General features: G+C 47.6%; 5 protein-coding genes across 10 annotated transcripts; 3 read left to right on the forward strand and 2 right to left on the reverse strand.

The window, feature by feature from the left end:
* Positions 1-95: 95 nt before the first annotated feature.
* Positions 96-1,241, reverse strand: LOC9639572 (transcription factor MYBS3). Of its 2 annotated transcripts, none has more exons than XM_024665219.1 (3): positions 864-1,241; positions 539-744; positions 96-449 (listed from the first exon to the last, which is right to left on the reverse strand). In XM_024665219.1, the coding sequence occupies exons 1-3, from the start codon at positions 1,150-1,152 to the stop codon at positions 132-134; spliced, it is 813 nt and encodes a 270-aa protein (XP_024520987.1). In that variant the 5' UTR covers positions 1,153-1,241; the 3' UTR covers positions 96-131. The 2 variants fall into 2 exon arrangements, with proteins under 2 accessions (XP_024520987.1, XP_002991458.2); XM_002991412.2 differs by having other exon boundaries at positions 96-488.
* A 170-nt stretch (positions 1,242-1,411) lies between these two features.
* On the forward strand, positions 1,412-5,340 carry LOC9639573 (BTB/POZ domain-containing protein FBL11). Of its 2 annotated transcripts, XM_024665191.1 has the most exons (20): positions 1,412-1,568; positions 1,618-1,665; positions 1,717-1,837; positions 1,895-2,033; positions 2,085-2,134; positions 2,204-2,292; positions 2,346-2,424; positions 2,482-2,518; positions 2,577-2,677; positions 2,733-3,333; positions 3,383-3,613; positions 3,671-3,816; positions 3,875-4,159; positions 4,215-4,458; positions 4,517-4,572; positions 4,630-4,710; positions 4,762-4,806; positions 4,862-4,927; positions 4,980-5,161; positions 5,240-5,340. In XM_024665191.1, exons 1-19 carry the CDS (start codon positions 1,420-1,422, stop codon positions 5,142-5,144), a joined length of 2,733 nt encoding a protein of 910 aa, XP_024520959.1. In that variant the 5' UTR covers positions 1,412-1,419; the 3' UTR covers positions 5,145-5,161; positions 5,240-5,340. The 2 variants fall into 2 exon arrangements, with proteins under 2 accessions (XP_024520959.1, XP_024520958.1); XM_024665190.1 differs by lacking the exon at positions 5,240-5,340 and having other exon boundaries at positions 4,980-5,198.
* Positions 5,089-6,329, reverse strand: LOC9639517 (oil body-associated protein 1A). Its single transcript, XM_002991413.2, has 3 exons — positions 6,035-6,329; positions 5,411-5,814; positions 5,089-5,362 (listed from the first exon to the last, which is right to left on the reverse strand). Exons 1-3 carry the CDS (start codon positions 6,178-6,180, stop codon positions 5,220-5,222), a joined length of 693 nt encoding a protein of 230 aa, XP_002991459.1. The 5' UTR covers positions 6,181-6,329; the 3' UTR covers positions 5,089-5,219.
* Positions 6,330-6,378: 49 nt separating this feature from the next.
* Positions 6,379-9,110, forward strand: LOC9639574 (senescence-associated protein AAF, chlorolplastic). 2 transcript variants are annotated; one of them, XM_024665118.1, is made up of 14 exons: positions 6,379-6,748; positions 6,803-6,876; positions 6,942-6,997; positions 7,078-7,149; positions 7,199-7,267; positions 7,317-7,363; positions 7,421-7,514; positions 7,576-7,644; positions 7,694-7,797; positions 7,867-7,942; positions 7,998-8,568; positions 8,629-8,813; positions 8,864-8,910; positions 8,981-9,110. In XM_024665118.1, exons 1-11 carry the CDS (start codon positions 6,483-6,485, stop codon positions 8,166-8,168), a joined length of 1,098 nt encoding a protein of 365 aa, XP_024520886.1. In that variant the 5' UTR covers positions 6,379-6,482; the 3' UTR covers positions 8,169-8,568; positions 8,629-8,813; positions 8,864-8,910; positions 8,981-9,110. The 2 variants fall into 2 exon arrangements, with proteins under 2 accessions (XP_024520886.1, XP_024520887.1); XM_024665119.1 differs by having other exon boundaries at positions 6,669-6,752.
* Positions 9,111-10,808: 1,698 nt separating this feature from the next.
* On the forward strand, positions 10,809-14,255 carry LOC9639519 (protein cereblon). 3 transcript variants are annotated; one of them, XM_024665117.1, is made up of 11 exons: positions 10,809-11,545; positions 11,797-11,879; positions 11,929-12,006; positions 12,057-12,169; positions 12,387-12,446; positions 12,500-12,601; positions 12,661-13,243; positions 13,310-13,512; positions 13,570-13,733; positions 13,791-13,940; positions 14,004-14,255. In XM_024665117.1, the coding sequence occupies exons 1-10, from the start codon at positions 11,358-11,360 to the stop codon at positions 13,927-13,929; spliced, it is 1,713 nt and encodes a 570-aa protein (XP_024520885.1). In that variant the 5' UTR covers positions 10,809-11,357; the 3' UTR covers positions 13,930-13,940; positions 14,004-14,255. The 3 variants fall into 3 exon arrangements, 2 of the variants coding, with proteins under 2 accessions (XP_024520885.1, XP_002991404.2); XR_002991079.1 differs by having other exon boundaries at positions 12,661-13,248; positions 13,791-14,255; XM_002991358.2 differs by having other exon boundaries at positions 13,791-14,255.
* The last annotated feature ends 3,872 nt before the right edge of the window (positions 14,256-18,127 follow it).

Here is an 18,127-nt window from a genome sequence, read left to right on the forward strand (position 1 = left end):
CTGATAGACATATTTGCCCTAAACCTGGCACACGAAACACGTGCTTGGATACGCCATATCTCCCCCTGCTCGTATTCCCTTTCTCCAGTAAAAAGTCAAATAAAAGGTATGTACGTTTTTCAAGGTCTGGTTTAAACTACGCTTATTGGCTCCGAAGTGGGGGCAAGCTTCTCCAGATTAGGCGGGGCCACTAAGTTGGCGGAGCCGAGGCTTAGCCTCGTCAGGTCCTCCGGTCCTTCCTCCAGTGCTAAGGTTTTAGCAGGGGTTTTGGGCTTAGGCCCCGCTAACTTATCCGCCGCTGGATTTGGCGATGTGGATATACACAGCCACTGTCGCGGATTTTCCACGGAGGATGACGAAATGCTCTCCTCCTGGGGCGCGAGCGGTGGAAGATGCCTTTGGAATCTGGGAGATTCCCTTGGATCCGAGCTCGTTGCATCGTCCATTGCCTGCTTGCCACGAAGATTTCTCCGGGGATTACAATCCGCCTGTCCTTGTTCCAAGGTCAGTGGAAGAACAAGTGGATGCTTCTTCTTACCTCTGGGGAGATGTCAAACAAGCTGGAGCGGCGCTTGCGCTTGGTGAGATTGCTCTGGCGGATGAAATACTTCTGCGCGTGGCTCGCGACCTGCGTCGGCGTCCTGCTCGTCACGTAATTCCTCGAGATCCCCCGCCAATCTCCTTTCCCCAGGGCGTGGAGACCCACCAAGAACAGCCGGTGTTCTTCCTCCCTCCACGGAACACCTGGAAAATTTCCAGAGAGATTCAGCCAATTGCGATGTGGACGACGTGAATTGAGGAGGATTGGAAGCGACCCAAGCCGAGAGATCGCGAGAATGGGCGAGAATTGGGCTGCAATTTACCTTTCTTCCTCGCTCTCGCGTAGCTCGACGCCTGGACGAGCCCATCCGAGGCGTAGCCATCGCCGCCCGACTCAGATTGCTCCGACGCGACCGCGGAGCTGCTCGTCGGCGTCGCGATTGCTTGCATTGTCACCAAATTCCCCGCGCTGGCGCTCCTCCGCATCGCTACGCCGCTCGCGCCGTCCGTGGCCTTCATCGTGAGCCTCACGCCAAACAACCGGATGCCGCGATCCGGACACGTCCTCGAGTTGTGGCCATTGTGGCCACAATGCGAGCACCTCCGCGCCATCCTGATCGATTGCCAGTTCTTCCCACACAAGAGAAACTTCTCCACAAATCTGGAATCTTAACCGCGGAGAGTGTGAGGGGAAAAAGAAGAAGAAGAATGACCCAATGCCCTCGCTGCAATGGCCAAGCACGCAGGTAGATCTGGGGCCGGTTAGCTGACAAGGCACCGACCATGATCCGACGGTCCAGATTCATCGTCAATTCCTCCGCGGAAATGTTCTATCTCTGTGAAAATGTAGCCTAAAATCTCAGGGTTTCCATCCTCGCGATGGAGGACGAGGTGATCTTGGAGCTCCGCGACAGCGATTGCGACGAGGGAGGAGCTGCGATTCACGTTGCGGCGATGGAGAGGGGGGATTGGATTCCGCTGCTTCTCGCGAGGAAGTGCAAGGTTTTCTTGCGTGCGTCCAGGGTCATGTACGTTTGCGAGTCGAGATATTCGCTCCTGCTAACGTAGGGTCTACAGGTTATCGGAGCGATCCAGCTATTTTCGATCGCTCTTCAGCAATTTCAGGTTCTTGTCTATCGCTCGACTCGGGATTTCGGTTATCCTTTTCGTTTTCAGGGAGGCCCATAGTGATCACGTTGTTGTGACTTGGAATTTGGAAGTTCTAGCCAACATTTTGCAAGGAATTCTATTCGAGCGCCTCGACGTAGCTCCTTGCAGCGTCGCAGACTTGCTTGAGGTAAAAACCATCGCAAGTATAGCTTCTTCTTTTCATCTCTTTGCTCTTTGCATGCAGGGCGCCACATTTTTTGGCTGCGATTCTATTATTTCTGAGTGTCAAGTTTGGATTGCTTCTGACATGCTCTCGTGTTCTCGAGACAACCAAGATGTTTTGCAGTACGTTCCTCGTCTCTGGAAAGTTGCCACTGAAACAGGTTTGTTTCTTAGTATCTGAAATCACAAGGAAACCTGTGGTATGCATTCAGGAGTCCCTACTATTGCCAGTGCTTGCGCGCGCTACCTCGCAATCAACTTTGTAAGTAAACCCTTTAACTTTGTTTGCTCTCTTTATAGAAGTAACTTGGTCCAGCGGCAGTGACTTCAGGAAGATGCGGGCTCTGGTGAATTCCTCGAAAACATTCCACTTTTACTTTTTCAAGCTGCTGTAAACCATCCATTTCTCACCATATCCAGGTGCGGTTGTTTACAAAGCTATGTCTTGTGGCCAACAACAATCTCTTTTACAGCGAGAGAAACCTTTTCCAGGCTATCTTACGCAGGTGTAGCTTTGAAACAAGGGATTGCGCACTCGAGCTAATAAGCAAGGTTGCACATTATATACCTTCTGTATGAACTCATTTCTAAAATCATTTACCGAGACAGGTCAGAATGCATTGGGTGCCGGTGGACTTTCTAGCAGGTCGGTGGATCCATAATACGTGTCTTTTCTTCTTTCTTACACTTCTCTACCTATCCAGCTCAGTCGGATAACTCATTATTGAACTCCCACAATCGTGACCTTCCTTTGGAACCTCCTGAAATAAAATCCGCGGGCCTTCGGCTTTCTCAATACACAAAGGTCAGATATTTGTTTTTGTGCTTTCTTGTGATTTATTTTATTCTTTTCTTGATAGATTTTGGATCTTACTGGATGCCAGCAAGTTACAGACGTGATATTGTTCGACTCGGTTCTTTGTTCGCCTATAAATGTTGAAGGAGAGTACATACTGCATTCATTCCTGAACAGTTCTTCTCGATATTCAAACTCTTCTGCATCTGGTCCGTTCCTCAATCACCTGGTCAGCCTGTATCCTCTTCAAGAAGAGAGAACGCAATTTGAGCTAATGCAACTTCCAAGCGTATCAGAAGAAGTTAACAAACCAGATAGATCCGGTATTCCACTTTTGAACAGCCTTCGAGTTTTGCTTCTCGGTAAGTGCTGGAGAGTAAGACCAGAGGAGCTATTTCTATGGATAAAGACGACGTGCTCAAGCCTGCAACAGTTGAACTTGTCGCAGTGTCCTCAATTTTCGGCTTTTTTCCTATCTCATTTGGCTTCGGCTTGCCCTTTTATTGAGGTAGCGGACTTTTCTCGAGATTTAAGCGTTATCCACCTTGCGACCGTGAAGAAGCCTTGTACTGGAAAACTGTTGACGACTTCGTACAAGAAAGGTTCATGGGACACTCATCGTTATTTAGTCGAACTTCATCTTACGGGCCATACTGAGCTCAAAGGTCCGTCTTCTGAGTATACTCCTTTTTGCTAATTTGCTTTGCATCACAGATTCCGAGTTATCTTTGATATCGAAAAAGTGTCCAAGTATATCTGCAATCTCATTAAGTGGATGCAGTAATCTCAGTGACTCGGGCATTGCAAAGTTTTTGCAAAGCCATCCAAAACTGCGGTTGCTCCGAGCTGCTATCACCGCATTTGGATTTCAATCTGTATGTGCATTACTGGCGGCTTCTGATCAAGAATGTAACCTGGAAGTATTGGACCTTGCCTACTGTACAGGTTTGCTGATCTCTTTCATGTGTTTAACCGAAGAAAATTCAACTCACAAAACTACAGGATTGTCTGCTGGAGCTCTTGTTCGTCTGCTGACACGAATATCCAGTTTCTTAAGCCTATCGCTTTGTTACACGAACCTCATTGATGATGGCCTCTTTCTGTCTTGTGGAACCTCTCTGGAAACTTTAAATATACGAGGAACGCAGGTAAAGGATTGCCTAAGCTGTTTTTTTTCAAGAATCTCTTAAAATGCTAGCAATGCAGGTTACTGGAGCGGCTATATCATACACAATCAGAAAAAATTTTAAACTTACAAGTCTGAACTTCAGAGACTGTAGAGGAGCATTTTCGTATGAAGGTTTGAAAGAGGAAAAACTGGATCTTCGTAGGTTGAAAGCCGGGTGGGGTGTGGCACACATTCTGGCAAACGCAAAACTTCCCTTTTTACAAACACTTCACCTGGGACTCGGAGCACAGATTACCAGCACATTTCTTCGTGAGCTTCCCAGTCGTTGTCCACAGTTACAACATCTTTCTCTGTCTCTCCAGGTAAGATCAGTTGTTTGCGTTATCTATTTACTTACGGTTTTCTCCATAATTGCAGGACCTTTTAGATGACGAATTAAATCATGCAATAGCGAAGTTACCATTCTTGACTACGCTGAAACTGCGTCATACTTTGCAGCCATTGTCGGGAAAGTTTTTGGAATCTTTAACTTCCAATCTTGTCTCTCTGAAGCTTGAAGATGTTTGCCCTTCGCTTACAAATGCTCAACTTGCATCAGTTGCAACTTCTTGTAAAGGTCTGCGTCAACTGTCACTGACGGCGTGCCGTTGGCTTGATTCTGGTCTGTAAATTTTATTTTTCTTTGTACTTCCACATAACAGTTTTCTTATTGTCAACAGGTGCTCTGAGCATAATTTGTAAAGCCTGGCCTGCACTTTCTGAACTTAAGCTGGAGGTTTAAATTAACATCTAGAACCAACGTCTTAGCTGACGCTCTTTCTCTTATTTGCAGGATTGTGGCGAGGCTACAAGGGAAGGTGCCGCTGTCTTACTCTGCTTGTATGGACTCCAATCGTTGACATTACGTCATAATGTAAGATGGAAACGTTGGGAATGCCTTACTTAATTCGTTTGCTTTGAGCAGGGAGCTGGTCTGCCAAGGAACTTCATAATGGATGCTTCGTATCAGGTACTTAAATCTGGGCGGAGGTAGCTGAAAAATCTCTAAGATATTCTATTTGCAGTTCCCACTGCTGAGATGCTTATCTCTGGACTCATGTGATACGTCAGGGCATTTCAACACGCCTCAGGTGAGTAAACTAGACACAGTATATAAAATCTTACATGCTTTTTCAATCCTAGGATGGAAACTGGAGATCCATTTCCACAATCAAGATAGCTTACTGCAGACATGTTCCTAGTGCATTTTGCTTTGAGGGAAGGGGACGAAGAGTCCACAGGCACACTGAGGTGATGGAACGAGGAGGCACCACGCTGCGTACATTCATAGTCAAAGAGAGGCTCTAGACAAGCGTGTAATCCAGGTGCCTTTTGAAGAACATCATTCACTTTTAGTTTCTAGTTCCTGGACTAACACCACGCCTACATCTCCTTAACGACAGTTTGGAAGCCTTTTCCTTTCTCCCAGTAGTCAGCCAGGGAATGAATTCCAAGGTCGGGTCCTTTCATATCAGCTCGCTTCTTCTTCTTCGCAGCAAACGAGACACCATATCGTTCCTCAACATCTACACAATCACGGAGTCAGCATCACTAGAGGTACAACAAAGTCTTACCTTTGGCCAATTTATCGTGGAGCTGACCATCCTTTGTGAAGGACATCATGAGCTGCGGCGGCCCCAGAGGCAGCGCGTCTCCTCGATCAAACTGCCAGAAGTGGAAAGTCTTGCCATACGTCTTGGCGACTTTGGCAAGCTCGGCGTGCTCGGCCATCTCGGGCAGGCCCGGACAGAAGAGGATGCCGCTCTTCACCTCGTACTCGTGAGAGTGCCAGAGCTTCTTCTCCTCCTCCGGCAGCCCCATGAAGAGAGCTTCGGAGATGATATACTCGATGCCGATGAGCCTCGCGTTCGCGTCATCGCTGTCGTAGATAACGCACTGCCGCATGTCTTCGTTTACATGGCCACAGTAGTGGTGGGCTTCTACCTGGCGGCTCATGTCGTGTCCATAGCCGTGGAAGCTGAGAAGAAACCAAGATAAGGCGTCAGCCAAAGGCAAGCAAAAAGAGAAACTTCTTTGCTCTAAGTTGATGTTTTCTCCTGGCAGGAAAACGCACAAGAGGGAAGCTGGAACACCAAAAACTCTATGGAGAAAAGCTTCTTCCAAAACAGAGAAGAGAAAATCGCGAGCCACAACAACAACAAAGACGAGAGAGATCTAGAAGGAGCTTGCGATCTTACGCGCAAAGATGTTGATGGATCTTGTTCACTGGAGCGAAGCTTTGGAGGATTGAAGCGCCGGACTCCAAGACCTTGGTCTTGGTCTCCTTGGCATCGCCAGGAACATACTCCCTCGTCGCCACCGGCCCAGGCCCAACAGCAGCCATTCTCTTCTTCCTCTCGATCAATCGACGAGCTAAAACCCTCTTGCCAAGTGGCGTATATGCACATTGCCACCCGACAGCCACGTGTCACAACGTGCAAGCATATTCTGTTTGCTTTGTATATTCAGTCAGAGGATATTCTGTATATTCTGTTAGGGGCGGGATATTCAGCTTTGGAATCATTTTCTTTTTTGTCTTTGATTTGTGGCTCTCTCGTGGCCACTACTGAGCGCTGTCTAGGTCGGGGGCCGCGGCATGGCAAAGCGAGCAAGAACCTAGCGCCGTGAGCACCGCCGCTGTAAGTCATGAGAATCCAGGCGGGAGCGCGCGAGAATGGGACAATATCGAGATTTCGCGCGTGGGATTGCGGCAGCCCCGCCGCCGCGAAGCCGTGCTGCTGCCGGGCTGCAAAGCCGAATGGCTCGTCTGGCTTGGAAGAGCAAGACAAGTCTGGGCACCAGTGCCGCTTAGCCGAGGCGGCGAAATATGCCCGGCAGGATGCGATGCTTGTGACGGCCGCAGCGCAGAATATGGACGAGAAAGCTCGAAGTAATCTTCTTCTTTTAGCTCGGTGAGTAAGAGCCTTGTAGCCTTGTTTCTTATTTCTACCTTGTATTGATGGCAGGGAGTTTTCGAGATTGGACATGCGTGCTCGCCAAGACATGGCGTTGATAGGATCGACAGTGACAAAACTAGATGGTAAGAACATCCTTCTGGAACTTCTATCATTTTGCTTTGACGTTTATATAATTCTTTTTCCAAAGCTCGTGCCAGGGAGAGGGCGCACAGAAAGGCTGACCGCGTCAATCGTATAGCCACAGTATTTAGTTTAGAGGATGATTTCCACCCAAGCTAAAGTTTTTTCCGTTTTATTTTCTCTTGTGATTCTCCCATTTTCAGAAGTTGAAGGAGATTGCAGGCAGCGAATTGAAAGTAGCAGCAACTGAGCATTGGAATGACGGAGCTCTGGATGTAAGCTCCTAAGTCCTGTTCTTTCGATCGTAATGTATTCCTCTTACAGGCCGATCTCCGCTTGGCCGATTTACGGGCTCGTAGACGAGCTATGGAAGATTCTTTTGCAACTGTTCAGGTGGCTTGCATATAAATATGAATGTGTAAGACTCTCCTTCCGCATGCAGGCAGTGAAGAGCATTCATGATGCTGCCGTCAAGGTGTTGCTGATGAAGTAAGAGATTTTGTGCTTTTTCTTTGCGGTAGTGAGCATTTTATTATTTGGTTGCAGAGAAAATGCTGAAACTACAACGCTGAATCCTGGCACTGACGAAACTTCACGTCCTGTAAAGAAAACAACCTTGGACCGAGTTGCCGAATTTGAGGTCTCTTTCTTTCACTTGTTGTAACAATTTCTAAGCCGTACACAACACGTCTAGTCAACAGGAAGCCTACGTGAAAATGGCGTCACTGTTGGCGGAGGTCAATGTTTTGGACGATAGTGATCCGGATGAGGTATATGAATATCCTGCTTCAATTCCTGCTGATGTTTGCATCTGTCTAGCTCGAATATATAATAGCAACACTTCTCGATATGGATGAAGTTCATGGTGCAAGTGGTGCAACTCTTGTCACGCAGACCGCGAGCTCTCCAGATATTGCAACCAGGCAAGGCCTTTTATGTTCTATATCTTGCGAATTGTGGTTCGAGGTCGTTAATTCCTTTTTGTCACGCAGGCGTGCTTTAGTTGATGCCCTTGCAAATGCACCGTCTCTTTTGGCCCTTGGAAATGCTGGAATCAGCGCATTACAGGTTAGCTCTTTTTTTTTACAGCGGCATTTACCACGCGTCCTATGACCCTGGCCAGAGATTAGCTGAAGACGAAAATCTCGAGGTCTCTCGTGCTGCCTCGAAAGCTCTGGATGAACTCCAAAGCGAATGGAAACATATCGATGCTAGCATGCTTTCCAACAACGTTGACGGTGGCCAGCACTATTTGGATGACACGACATTAATGGAGGACCCGGAAGAAGATTAGTAAGAGGGGACAACTGTTCGCTTACGTAGAAAGGAGGCTCCGCGGACTATAAAATTACGATGCATGTGCAGAGATGCTCCACTGAGATATGGTTCGTGCGATTTCTTAAAATCTTACAGCTCTGCTGGAAAGGTTACATCAGAAGGTCTGTGGTGCCCTGTATTGTTCTCTTTTCTCTTGCCCCTTTACTCAGGCTGTGAGGAGCGCGATTGAGCGAATGAAATCGATTATATTCCCAGGTAAGCTCGTCTTAAAATGATTGAGCTAACGGTGTGATTCCATCCATCATCGGAGCGAGCTTTGTGTCCAGCAACTAGGGAAGCCGTTTTGAGGGGCGCAGTTTCAACGGTCCCTGTGCTGGACACTCCGCACTCCGCACACTCCGCACTCAAATCTCCAGGTTCGCTTTCCAGGGAAAAGGCAATCTTTGTAAGATTTTGATTTTCACTCTTGATTGCAGACAGATACTCCTCCTGCTTCCAAAGTATTTGCCACGCGTGAGCCCTTCGGACGATTCTCTAAAGAGCGTCAAAAACTCTTCCATTTCCCCCGAGCAGTTGCTGCTGCGAATCGCTTGGAAATCATGCTCGGGGATATCGCAAGACAGCAGCAGGCCGTCCTGGAACATCTGTCTCTCTCTCTCTGGTAAACTTTCCTTGCTTTATACTGTTTCATATGCGCACCTTCTCAATCAGGAAATTGGAGGAGCTCTTGTTACACGCGAGAGTTCGAAGCTCACAAGGTACTCTAAAACACTTGTCTAAAATATTCTAGATTTCTTTCTTGAACGCGTGGTCTTGCTTAATCCTTAGGAGTATCGTCAGCTGTAATCTCGTGAATGGGCCGGAAACTTATATTTGTCCGGTCAGAGCGTTTTTAAGGCTCCAAAGTTGGAGAGCTATGATGCTTGTTATATGCCAAAATATTTCCTTTTTGACTTAATGGCCTTTTATTATATACAAGTAACAGTAAGCGAATTTATCCATGAGAGAATCAAAAACTTTAGTTTGAGGCTGAAATCCACCACGACACTCCCGAGACACTGACCAGCATGATGCATATATTATATGTCTGTGCCAAAGAATTTGAGGTGTCCTGTGAGAAATGGATTTGGAAAAGACGATCTTACATCAAAGCCTGTGATGTCATGGTTTCGCATCCGTCCTCCCAATGGGTGTGTCCTCACTATAAAGAAATGCGAGCGCGCGAGCGCTTGGAAGAGTGTATCCAACTTAAGAGTGCATGACTGCGCCTGTGCTTGTCATTGTCGCCCAATATCACGTCCCGCTGTTTGCCAGTAGCTGCGAGCTCGAGTTTTATAATCGTATCGCAGCTTGTTCACTTGCAGTCCTGGAAAAGAGAGAATTTTAGGCTGCTAGATCGACAAATAGCCGAGTATCGATGGCGGAGCTCAATGCCGACAAGGTTGCTCCAGAAGAGACCATGCCCAAAGGTGAGATCCACCTTGCATATAAAGAACCGAAACGTACGGTGTTGGTATTTTGGTTTTCCAGGCTTGAGTGCTTTCGATGGCGAATGGAGCACGGCCTTGGCGCGGGCCTTGAGGAGCAAGAGCCGCAAGCACTGGCTGCTGCTGTGCCTGAGCTCCACCGGAATGTTCGTCGGTTTCATCGCCGCCACGCTGCTCATGCGCTTCTACTATTCCAACGGTGGCTCCCGGCGCTGGCTCTGCGGCTGGGTCCAAACCGCTGGCTGGCCGGTCTGTGCTCTCGCAATGCTGATCGTCTACTTCAAAGCCAGCAGCAGCAGCAACAGCAGCAGCAGCGATTCCCCCGGCCACCACCACCTTCTCGCACCCTTCAGCTTCAAACTCGTCGCTGCTTTCGCTTCCATCGGCTGCCTCATCGCTCTCGACAACTTCCTCTACTCGTGGGGGATGTCGTATCTCCCGGCCTCCACTGCAGGACTCTTGACATCCAGCCAGCTCGCCTTCAACTCCCTCTTCGCCTTGTTCCTCCTCCGGAAGAGCATCGGCCCATACGTCTGGAACTCCATCGTGCTCGTCAGCTCCAGTGCCGTGCTCTTGGGCCTCCACTCCAGCTCCGACGAGCTTCCGGGAGTTAGCCGGGAGCAGACGGGGCACGGCTATGTCATGACGATCACTGCTGCTGGACTCTACGGCCTCATCCTGTCCCTCACCGAGCTCGTCTTTGCCAAAGTCCTGGGCCGAAAGTCCACCTTGCTAGTCTTGCAAATGCAAACCTCCACCGCGCTGGTTGCTACCATCGTCTCCACTGTCGGCATGGCCATCAACAACGACTTTGAGGCGATTCACGTCGAGGCCGCGGCGTTCAAGGCCGGAAGTCTCGCCTACTTCGTGACTTTGTTGTGCTCCACTCTGGCCTGGCAAGCTGCGTTCCTGGGAACAATGGGTGTTATTTTTCTCTCATCGTCGCTGCTGGCTGGAGTGATTCTTACCGTGGTGATCCCAGTGGGAGCAGTGTTTGCATATATCTTCTTCCATGACGCTTTTGGTGGGCTTAAAGTCATGGCTCTGCTCCTCTCCTGCTGGGGATTCGTATCGTATGTGTATGGCGGCTACGTTGAATCGAGCGCGGCACCGCCGGCAATTCCTGACAACAAGGAGGAGCACGAAGAATATGTCAGCTCGGTTTGAATCAAATCAAACGGAGAACAAAGAGAAAGCAAAGAATAAGGAGAAAAAAGGAAGGCACTTGCGATTAGAAAGAAAGCATGGTGGGATGATTCCATCATCCACTTTGCAAAAGCTTGCGTACGCTAGTATGTTTTCTCCCTCCTGAGGCGCTCTCTTTTATACTTTCTTTGAGGATTTTAGAAATCTCTAAGATCTGTGTGAGTTCTCAGAAACTACGTTCCACTTTAAGGAGTACTAAGAAATTCTATCTATCTCTTTTCTTCCTTCTTGCAGCGCAAGAATCCGGGGTAAAATGCAAGAGAATCGATCTAAAGCCTGTGGAATGCTCTTGTCACCACCTGTGTCTTGCTTGTTGCTCGTTGCTCCCTTGGTGTCATACCCAGCATCTTTAGAAAGAATGCGGTAGGAAATCGCGATTGAGAGCCAAGCGCGCGATCGAGCTGAAAAGAGACATACCTGTGGGCGCCATAATATTGTTGTGGGCGCCATTGTGGACGAGACGTAAGAACCCTAGCTTTCTGGATTGGCATGAAATATTATTTAGGGTAGGTATGAGCGACGAAGAACACGAGGAAGGCGCCGGAGGGATCGATGAGGCGGCGCTGGATCACGTCGTGGAGCAGCAGAGCCGTCGCCGGATGACGGACAATGAGCGGCATCAGGTGGAGCAAATCGAGGCGCTCGAGATGGAAGAGCTCGAGGAGGAGGAGGAGGAGGAAGACAATGAATCGCACATCAGGTAGCTCCATTTTTCTCTTTCGATCATTTGATTATGGGATTGCTAGCTTGTTTGATTGATCTATTCTTTTCTTTTCATGTGTTCTTTGCCTCGGAATTCTTTGGTATGATCTGCATTTTTTGTTCATGAACCACAGACCTTTTCTTCAAGGAATTCTTGTGTGTTTTCTTCTGCTGCGAATAAGTTCTTGAGGATTCATGATTTAGATGTTCTTTTCTTATGGCAAGAACTAAAAGAACGTTGCTACGCAGGCATGGACGCATCGCTAGAGCTCCTCCTCAGCCTGGATTCACGTTTGATACATCTCTAGCGAGCAGACACGTGTACCTTGGTGGTAAGATCTTATTGTTCTATCGGTCCAGATCTTAGAGTCAACTCGATAGATGTGGACGACACGGGACACATTCGTGCGTTCCTGGAAGAAGGTAGCGTCGTGAGGCTTCCTATTTTATACTTGGAAGGTGAAGATTTGTGCCTTTGGGGTGATCGCTTCTAAAGTATGCTTTTGCAGGCATTGTTCTTTTTCCAGAAGCCACGCTTCCTCTCAAAGTTGTGCGGCGGAGGTGTAAGGCCGCCGTCGTGACGGCTATAAGTCAGGACCATGCACCGTATACACTCGCTGTGGTATTGTTCTGACTCTTCTTGGTTTGCATTTCCGTCCATGCACTTCAAAAAACAATGCTTTCTTTAGATGGTTGCCAGACAGAAACGTGTGTTGATGGAGAGAAAATCTTTCTAACTTAGATATGTGCAGCACTATTTCCTGATACGTAAGCATTAACCGGTTCTTTAATCAGTAAGAATCAGTAGTTCTTTAATCTCCCCGGTTTTCATTTTCCAGCTTCACGTTGGGCGGAAGGACAATGCTGTTTATCCTGCTCTCGTGGGAACCACAGCTGAGGTATGACATCATCGTTTCGGTTTTGCTCATTTACGTTTGCTTGCAACTAGCAGATTCGTCAACTAAGGCACTCACTTGATGGTTCCATCACCGTTGTTGCAAGGGGCCGTCAAAGGTTTCGAGTTCAAGATGCGTGGAGTGATGACAATGATACGGTAACGAGATTTTATATTCATTTCCCGGATGCTTTGTTATTTCTCTTTTCTTTCCTCAGCCATGTTGTCTAGTCAAGATACTTGAAGAAACGAGACCTTTGCAAGTCCCAAGAGATGCTTTTTCGGCCAAGGCTGCTGTGCCCAGCAGAGAAAGTGGAAAAGTCCCTCGTGCCATTCATGAGTCTCCTGATCCCGTGGAAGACGACGATGAGGTACCTCTGGACGCGGGCCCTGAAGCTAGTGGTGATATAAGGAGTCAAGTGACACGGTTCCTGAATGGCCAGGGAACTCTGACGCATCTGCTACTACAGTTTCACCACGACGACAGTGACGAAGAGGACGGTAGTATGGTACTTCCCAGATGGCTCAGAAGACGGAATGTAGAGGATCTGGATACTTCACCTTCCGTGGAAAGAAACTTACCAGCAACATCGTCTCAGCCTGTTAATCAAAACCAAGCTGGCGAGAGCTCTGAAAACGCCATGACTCGTAAATGGTCCCGCTCGGATGGAGAGTGGGGTGGTGCTTCCAAAGCTTGGGCTAGAGACGAGGCCAAGTGGATTTCTAGGGGACAACGGGCTGCTTGGCCACACTGGGTCTACCGGATGTATGACGCGTATGATCTATCTCGCAGAGCAGCAGGTAAGGTACAGAAAAACAAATTCTGAGAGCTTTATCCTCGGTGGTCTTACCTCTGCTTGATCCCAGATATGTGGAGACAAATGGTCGAGCTTCCTAGCATGGATGAACTCGTCGGTAATCCTGGACTACTGTCGTTCTTCATTGCTAGCAAGATGCCGCTTCCAGACGAGACTAGGCAGGAGCTTCTTGAGTTGGACGTCGTTTACAGGCTGCGAAGGGAAGTCCAGCTTCTCGAGAGCATGGATCTCATTCGCTGCAAGAGTTGCAAAGTAGGCCTCTCTGTCTTTTGTTTTTCTTTACATGTGATCTGTAAATGTTTTTTTCAGGCAACAATTGCTAGGCGGAGTGACATGCTTGTCATGTCTGCTGACGGTCCTATGAACGCTTTCGTGAACGAGCACGGCTACGTGCATGAGACGCTTACTCTTCGCAAAGCACAAGGGCTCAACTTACGTGGTCGTCCGGAGACACAGCACAGCTGGTTTCCCGGGTAAGATTACAGTATTCTCTTCCTCTTCTCTCTCACTTGAGTTGTTTTCTATCGTAGCTATGCCTGGACGATCGCGAACTGCGTGTGCGACGCACATATGGGATGGAGATTCACGGCTGCAAAGAGCGGCATGAATCCGAAAGGCTTTTGGGGGATCCGGAGGTCGCAAATCGCAGGCACTGGTCCGGAGCAGTAGAGACGACGTTGGTAAGCTCCTCCCATTTTTTTTGGATTTCCTTCTTGTCTTGTTTTGTTTTTGTGCTGCTCCAGACGTAGATTTTGCGAAGGAATATTAAAGATCAGTGTTGGAGGTTGGAAGCCGTTACAGAAGAAATTCTCGCTCGCAGGGAAGATTTGCTCCTCGATTTGTTCTCGCAATCCATTCTCTCTCGACGACGGAGAACAGAGTTCCTCCAAAAGAGAACCAATGAGAAAAAAAACCAAAAGGCTCTGCTGCCGCTCGCTGGAATCTAGTTGTTACTTAAGATTATGATCAACCATGATTGTCTGGCGTGAGACTTCCTGGCAGCATATCCGCGGGATAATCCACAGCGGGAGGGGTATATGCCTCGCCACGTCTGGGAATATCCCAGGACATGGAGCCCATGGAAATGGCTGACACGCTGCGCAATAGTGGCGTTTTGGCGGCATCGTAGTTTTAGGCAACGCAACGGAAAGCCAACACTCGCCTTTGATTGGACCGAGAGAAAAAAAAGAAAATGTGGCAAGATTTTTTGAGCGCAGGTGAATGTGATCGCAAAATACCAAAAACTTTGGCACTGGTAATTGGAAATAATTACCCTGTGCTTCGTTTGAGAATGTTTTCTTTTCTCTTACCAACTTTGTTTAAGACGAGATAAAAATGTTAGCGAAAACTTACCGGCAGTGAAGAACACTGACACCCGGTGAGATTTGATAGCGTTTCGTTTCGTTTTTCCTGACCGCTGCCACTGGCGACAAATCTAAATGATAGTCCCCAGCGCAACTTGGAGAAAAAAGGATTAACCACAGTGAGAGCGAGTCGGAAGAACAAAAAAAAGTTGTAAGCGAAAGTTTGCTCTATCCAAATCTATTTCTTCTCTTTTTTTTTCTTCTCTCGCTCTCGCTGCTGGGAGAATTTGGTCGGTCAGACAGTCACGATTTTTTTCTTCCTCATTCCCAATTCTCAGCTTCCAGCTCTAAGATCGTCGCTGCTCCATCCCAATTCTCGATCGTTATCTTTTCGTGAAGTGCAAGCCACCGCGAGAGAGAGAGAGAGAGAGGATTTTTTTCTCTTTCCTCGAGCTGGCTTCTCCCACACGCTGTGTATCTTATAGACTCTAGTCGAGATATGAGCGCTGCTGGAGAGAGATAGGATCGTCGCCAAGCGTTCTCTAGAACAGTCTTCTTTCTCGCTTGGATCACGTCGCGAGCATCGATCAAGTGGCAATGGAGGAGTCGGCGTCGTCCAGGCCGGGAAGGAAATGCACGGTGCGTGGTTGCATCAAGCCCACCTCCGGGCCATGGAAGGTCAAGAGGCCGGCTGGGAAAGGCGGCGTGGTATGGAGGAATCCCACGGAGCGGGAGCGCGAGAACAACAAGAAGAGGGAGAGACGGCGCCGCGCGGTGGCGGCCAAGATCTTTGCCGGGCTGCGAGCGCACGGTGGCTACGCTCTCCCCAAGCACGCCGATCACAACGAGGTTCTCAAGGCGCTGTGCGACGAGGCGGGCTGGCACGTCGAGGAAGATGGCACCATCTACAAGAAAGTAAGAAGCTCTCCATACTTTCCCCTTGAAAAAGTTCTTATAGTTTTGTCCAAGAGAACTATGATCATCAACTTACACTAGTTCTTTGCTCTGTTAGGGGTGTAGCGAGATGATGAAGAGAGCGAAGGAGACTTCCTCCGCGAAGCCCTTGGAGACGAGCCCTTCTTCGTCTTCGTTGAATAGCAGGCAGCACGATCAAAGCGAGACTTCGAGCGGAGAAGACCTGAGCGCCAGGAAGAAGAGCCACCATCAGCAGCAGCAGCAGCAGCAGCAAAATGCTCTGCGTGATCTTCTCGCTCACCGGCAATCATCTCTAGCTATCGGCGCCGATCATGCCAGCGCAATCTACAGCTTCCAAGACTGCCAATCACGGCTTGGATCGCCTCGCTCATCAACTCCCGCAGCTTCGCCGCCACCATTTCCAGCAGCAGCCTTGAGCCTGGAGCACCAGTTCCTTCCTCTCGCAAGGCATGATCACGCGTTCGCTCTTCCCGTGTTTCCCGTGGATCATGCAAGATCGCTAAACCAAAGCTGCGTACCTTCTTATAACGTCAAGGAAGAGCTCTTGAGCCAGCATGACCAGGCAAGTTTCTATCCCTCGAGGAGATTTGTCGTAGCAAATCACCAGCTGCTGGAAGAGAGCAAGGGGATTGGCAGTAGTCCGGCTGCTGCTGCAAATTATAACACAGAGAGTATTTCCACGCCAAGCTCATCCAGTAATGCTGAAAACCTGGATGGGCTGTCCCTCACATTGTATACATCTTCAAGTAAGTAGGAGCAATGAAATTTGTGTATACCGTTAAGTATTCAACAATAATCAAATTTAAATGTTTTTAAAGCTTATTTATTCATTTATTTTTTAAAATGTGTTGCATGATATCATTTTCTGATGTTAAATATATTATAATTCAAAAACACTGTTTTAAGTAACTAATATTTGCCTTTTTTTGTAATTTTTATTTAATCTAATGTCAAATGCTTTTATTTCTTTTTTGTATGGTGGTTCGACAATGCTGTCAGCAACAGATCCATGATGCTCACCAGGATAATCACAAATACCAACAGTGGATCCACCGGTACAAAGTTTAGACACAAGGACGAGTGGAATAAAGTTGACCTTTCAGTAACTCCTTGATCTAAACTTGAAGTTTGTAAGATTTTTCTTTTTTCGAAGATTACAACATCAAGTTCTGCTGTGGAAACTTGAATGGTCCATCTTGAGATCACTACCAACCAATGGAGGTTCTACTCCTCAAGGCTCTTGTGCTGGCCAAGAACACACTTGGCCCATTGCAAATCTTTTTGGACTCGCTGATACAAGCTCTAGTGGTCCAAGTTTCTCTCCCTTCATGCCACCAAGAGTGTAGTCACTAAGTTGGAAAGTCAAAAGTGTACTCAAAGAAAGTGAAGAAGTTGTGCTCTCCAAAGTGTTGTTGATGCTTTGTGACCATGTTTCGTTGATAGCTCCAAAACTATTATATACCACTTGAAAAGGCTTTGTCTCAATGCCAAAATCATGTAAAAGACTTTGAGGAAGGTAGTGAAGAAGTCCAGGATCAAAAGTTGCATTTTGAGAAGGTGTGAGCATGTTAGCGGGCAAGCTTCCAAGATTGTATGGTAAAGTATATGCATCTTGGGGAATTTTCTATAAAGGTAGAGTTAGTACAACTTAGGGGTGGACATAAGTAAGCTCCACACTATGGAAGCAAATCAAAAAATCCATAGCTGCAGCAGATACCACTCCAAAGCATTTGTTGGAGGCAACTAGAGATGGCTATTTGTCTAGAAGAAAGTGGTCAATAGATCCTCAGTAGGGGTCCCTAGTGACTCCTCAAGTGGTGCTAGAGTTGGAAAAGTGCTTGGAAAATTCACCACTTGGATAGATTCTTCACTATGCTACAGCAAAGGAATCGATGTGAAATCCCTAGATTTGTTGAAGCCAAGGGATTTCTGGACTTTTGTAGTGTCGAGTGTTGATGTAGTCTAGTCCGTGTTGAAGAAGTCAATCATATTGCAGTCAATAACTTGGATCTCTAGCAGTATGTCATCCTCGATAAGTTTTAGGAAAAGAATATTGAAAGCCTAATCAACTTTAGTGATGGAAGAAGCATCCACTTGAGACAAGCTAGATAGAAGTAAAGAATAACCATAAGTGTTGAGAAGATTTGTTGCATGGATGCCGTTAGTAATTGTTAATTCTCCCTTGGCCCAAGTTGTCATGCAAGTGGCTACAAGGTGCCATGGCTGTCCTAAGATGATGGAGTCCTTCAACTTCCCAGATCCTAGCTATTGGAAGTCCATAACAAAGAAATCTAGCATGGAAACCACTCCTTGCACCAAGATCTTGACATTCTGACAAATGCCTGTAGAGACCACTGAGTGATTGGCAAACATTTTGAGGATGATAGTTGTGTTTCTCACCACCTCCAAGCCACTGGAAAGTGCCAAGTCGAGGGAGATGATGTTACTTTGGGATCCAGAATCAAGTAATGCTTGTGTTGTCAAAGATTTATCGCCAATGTGGACCTCCATAAAAAATGCTCTGGGATCATGAGTGGTTTGAGTGTTGATGATGTGCATGTCATGCTTAAGTTCCACGGGGATGCCCGTGGACTTGGCAAAAGCCTCCAGCTAAGGAGTAAAACTGG

This window comes from Selaginella moellendorffii, unplaced genomic scaffold (assembly GCF_000143415.4).
Source record: "Selaginella moellendorffii unplaced genomic scaffold, v1.0 SELMOscaffold_119, whole genome shotgun sequence".
NCBI classification, from domain to species: Eukaryota; Viridiplantae; Streptophyta; class Lycopodiopsida; order Selaginellales; family Selaginellaceae; genus Selaginella; species Selaginella moellendorffii.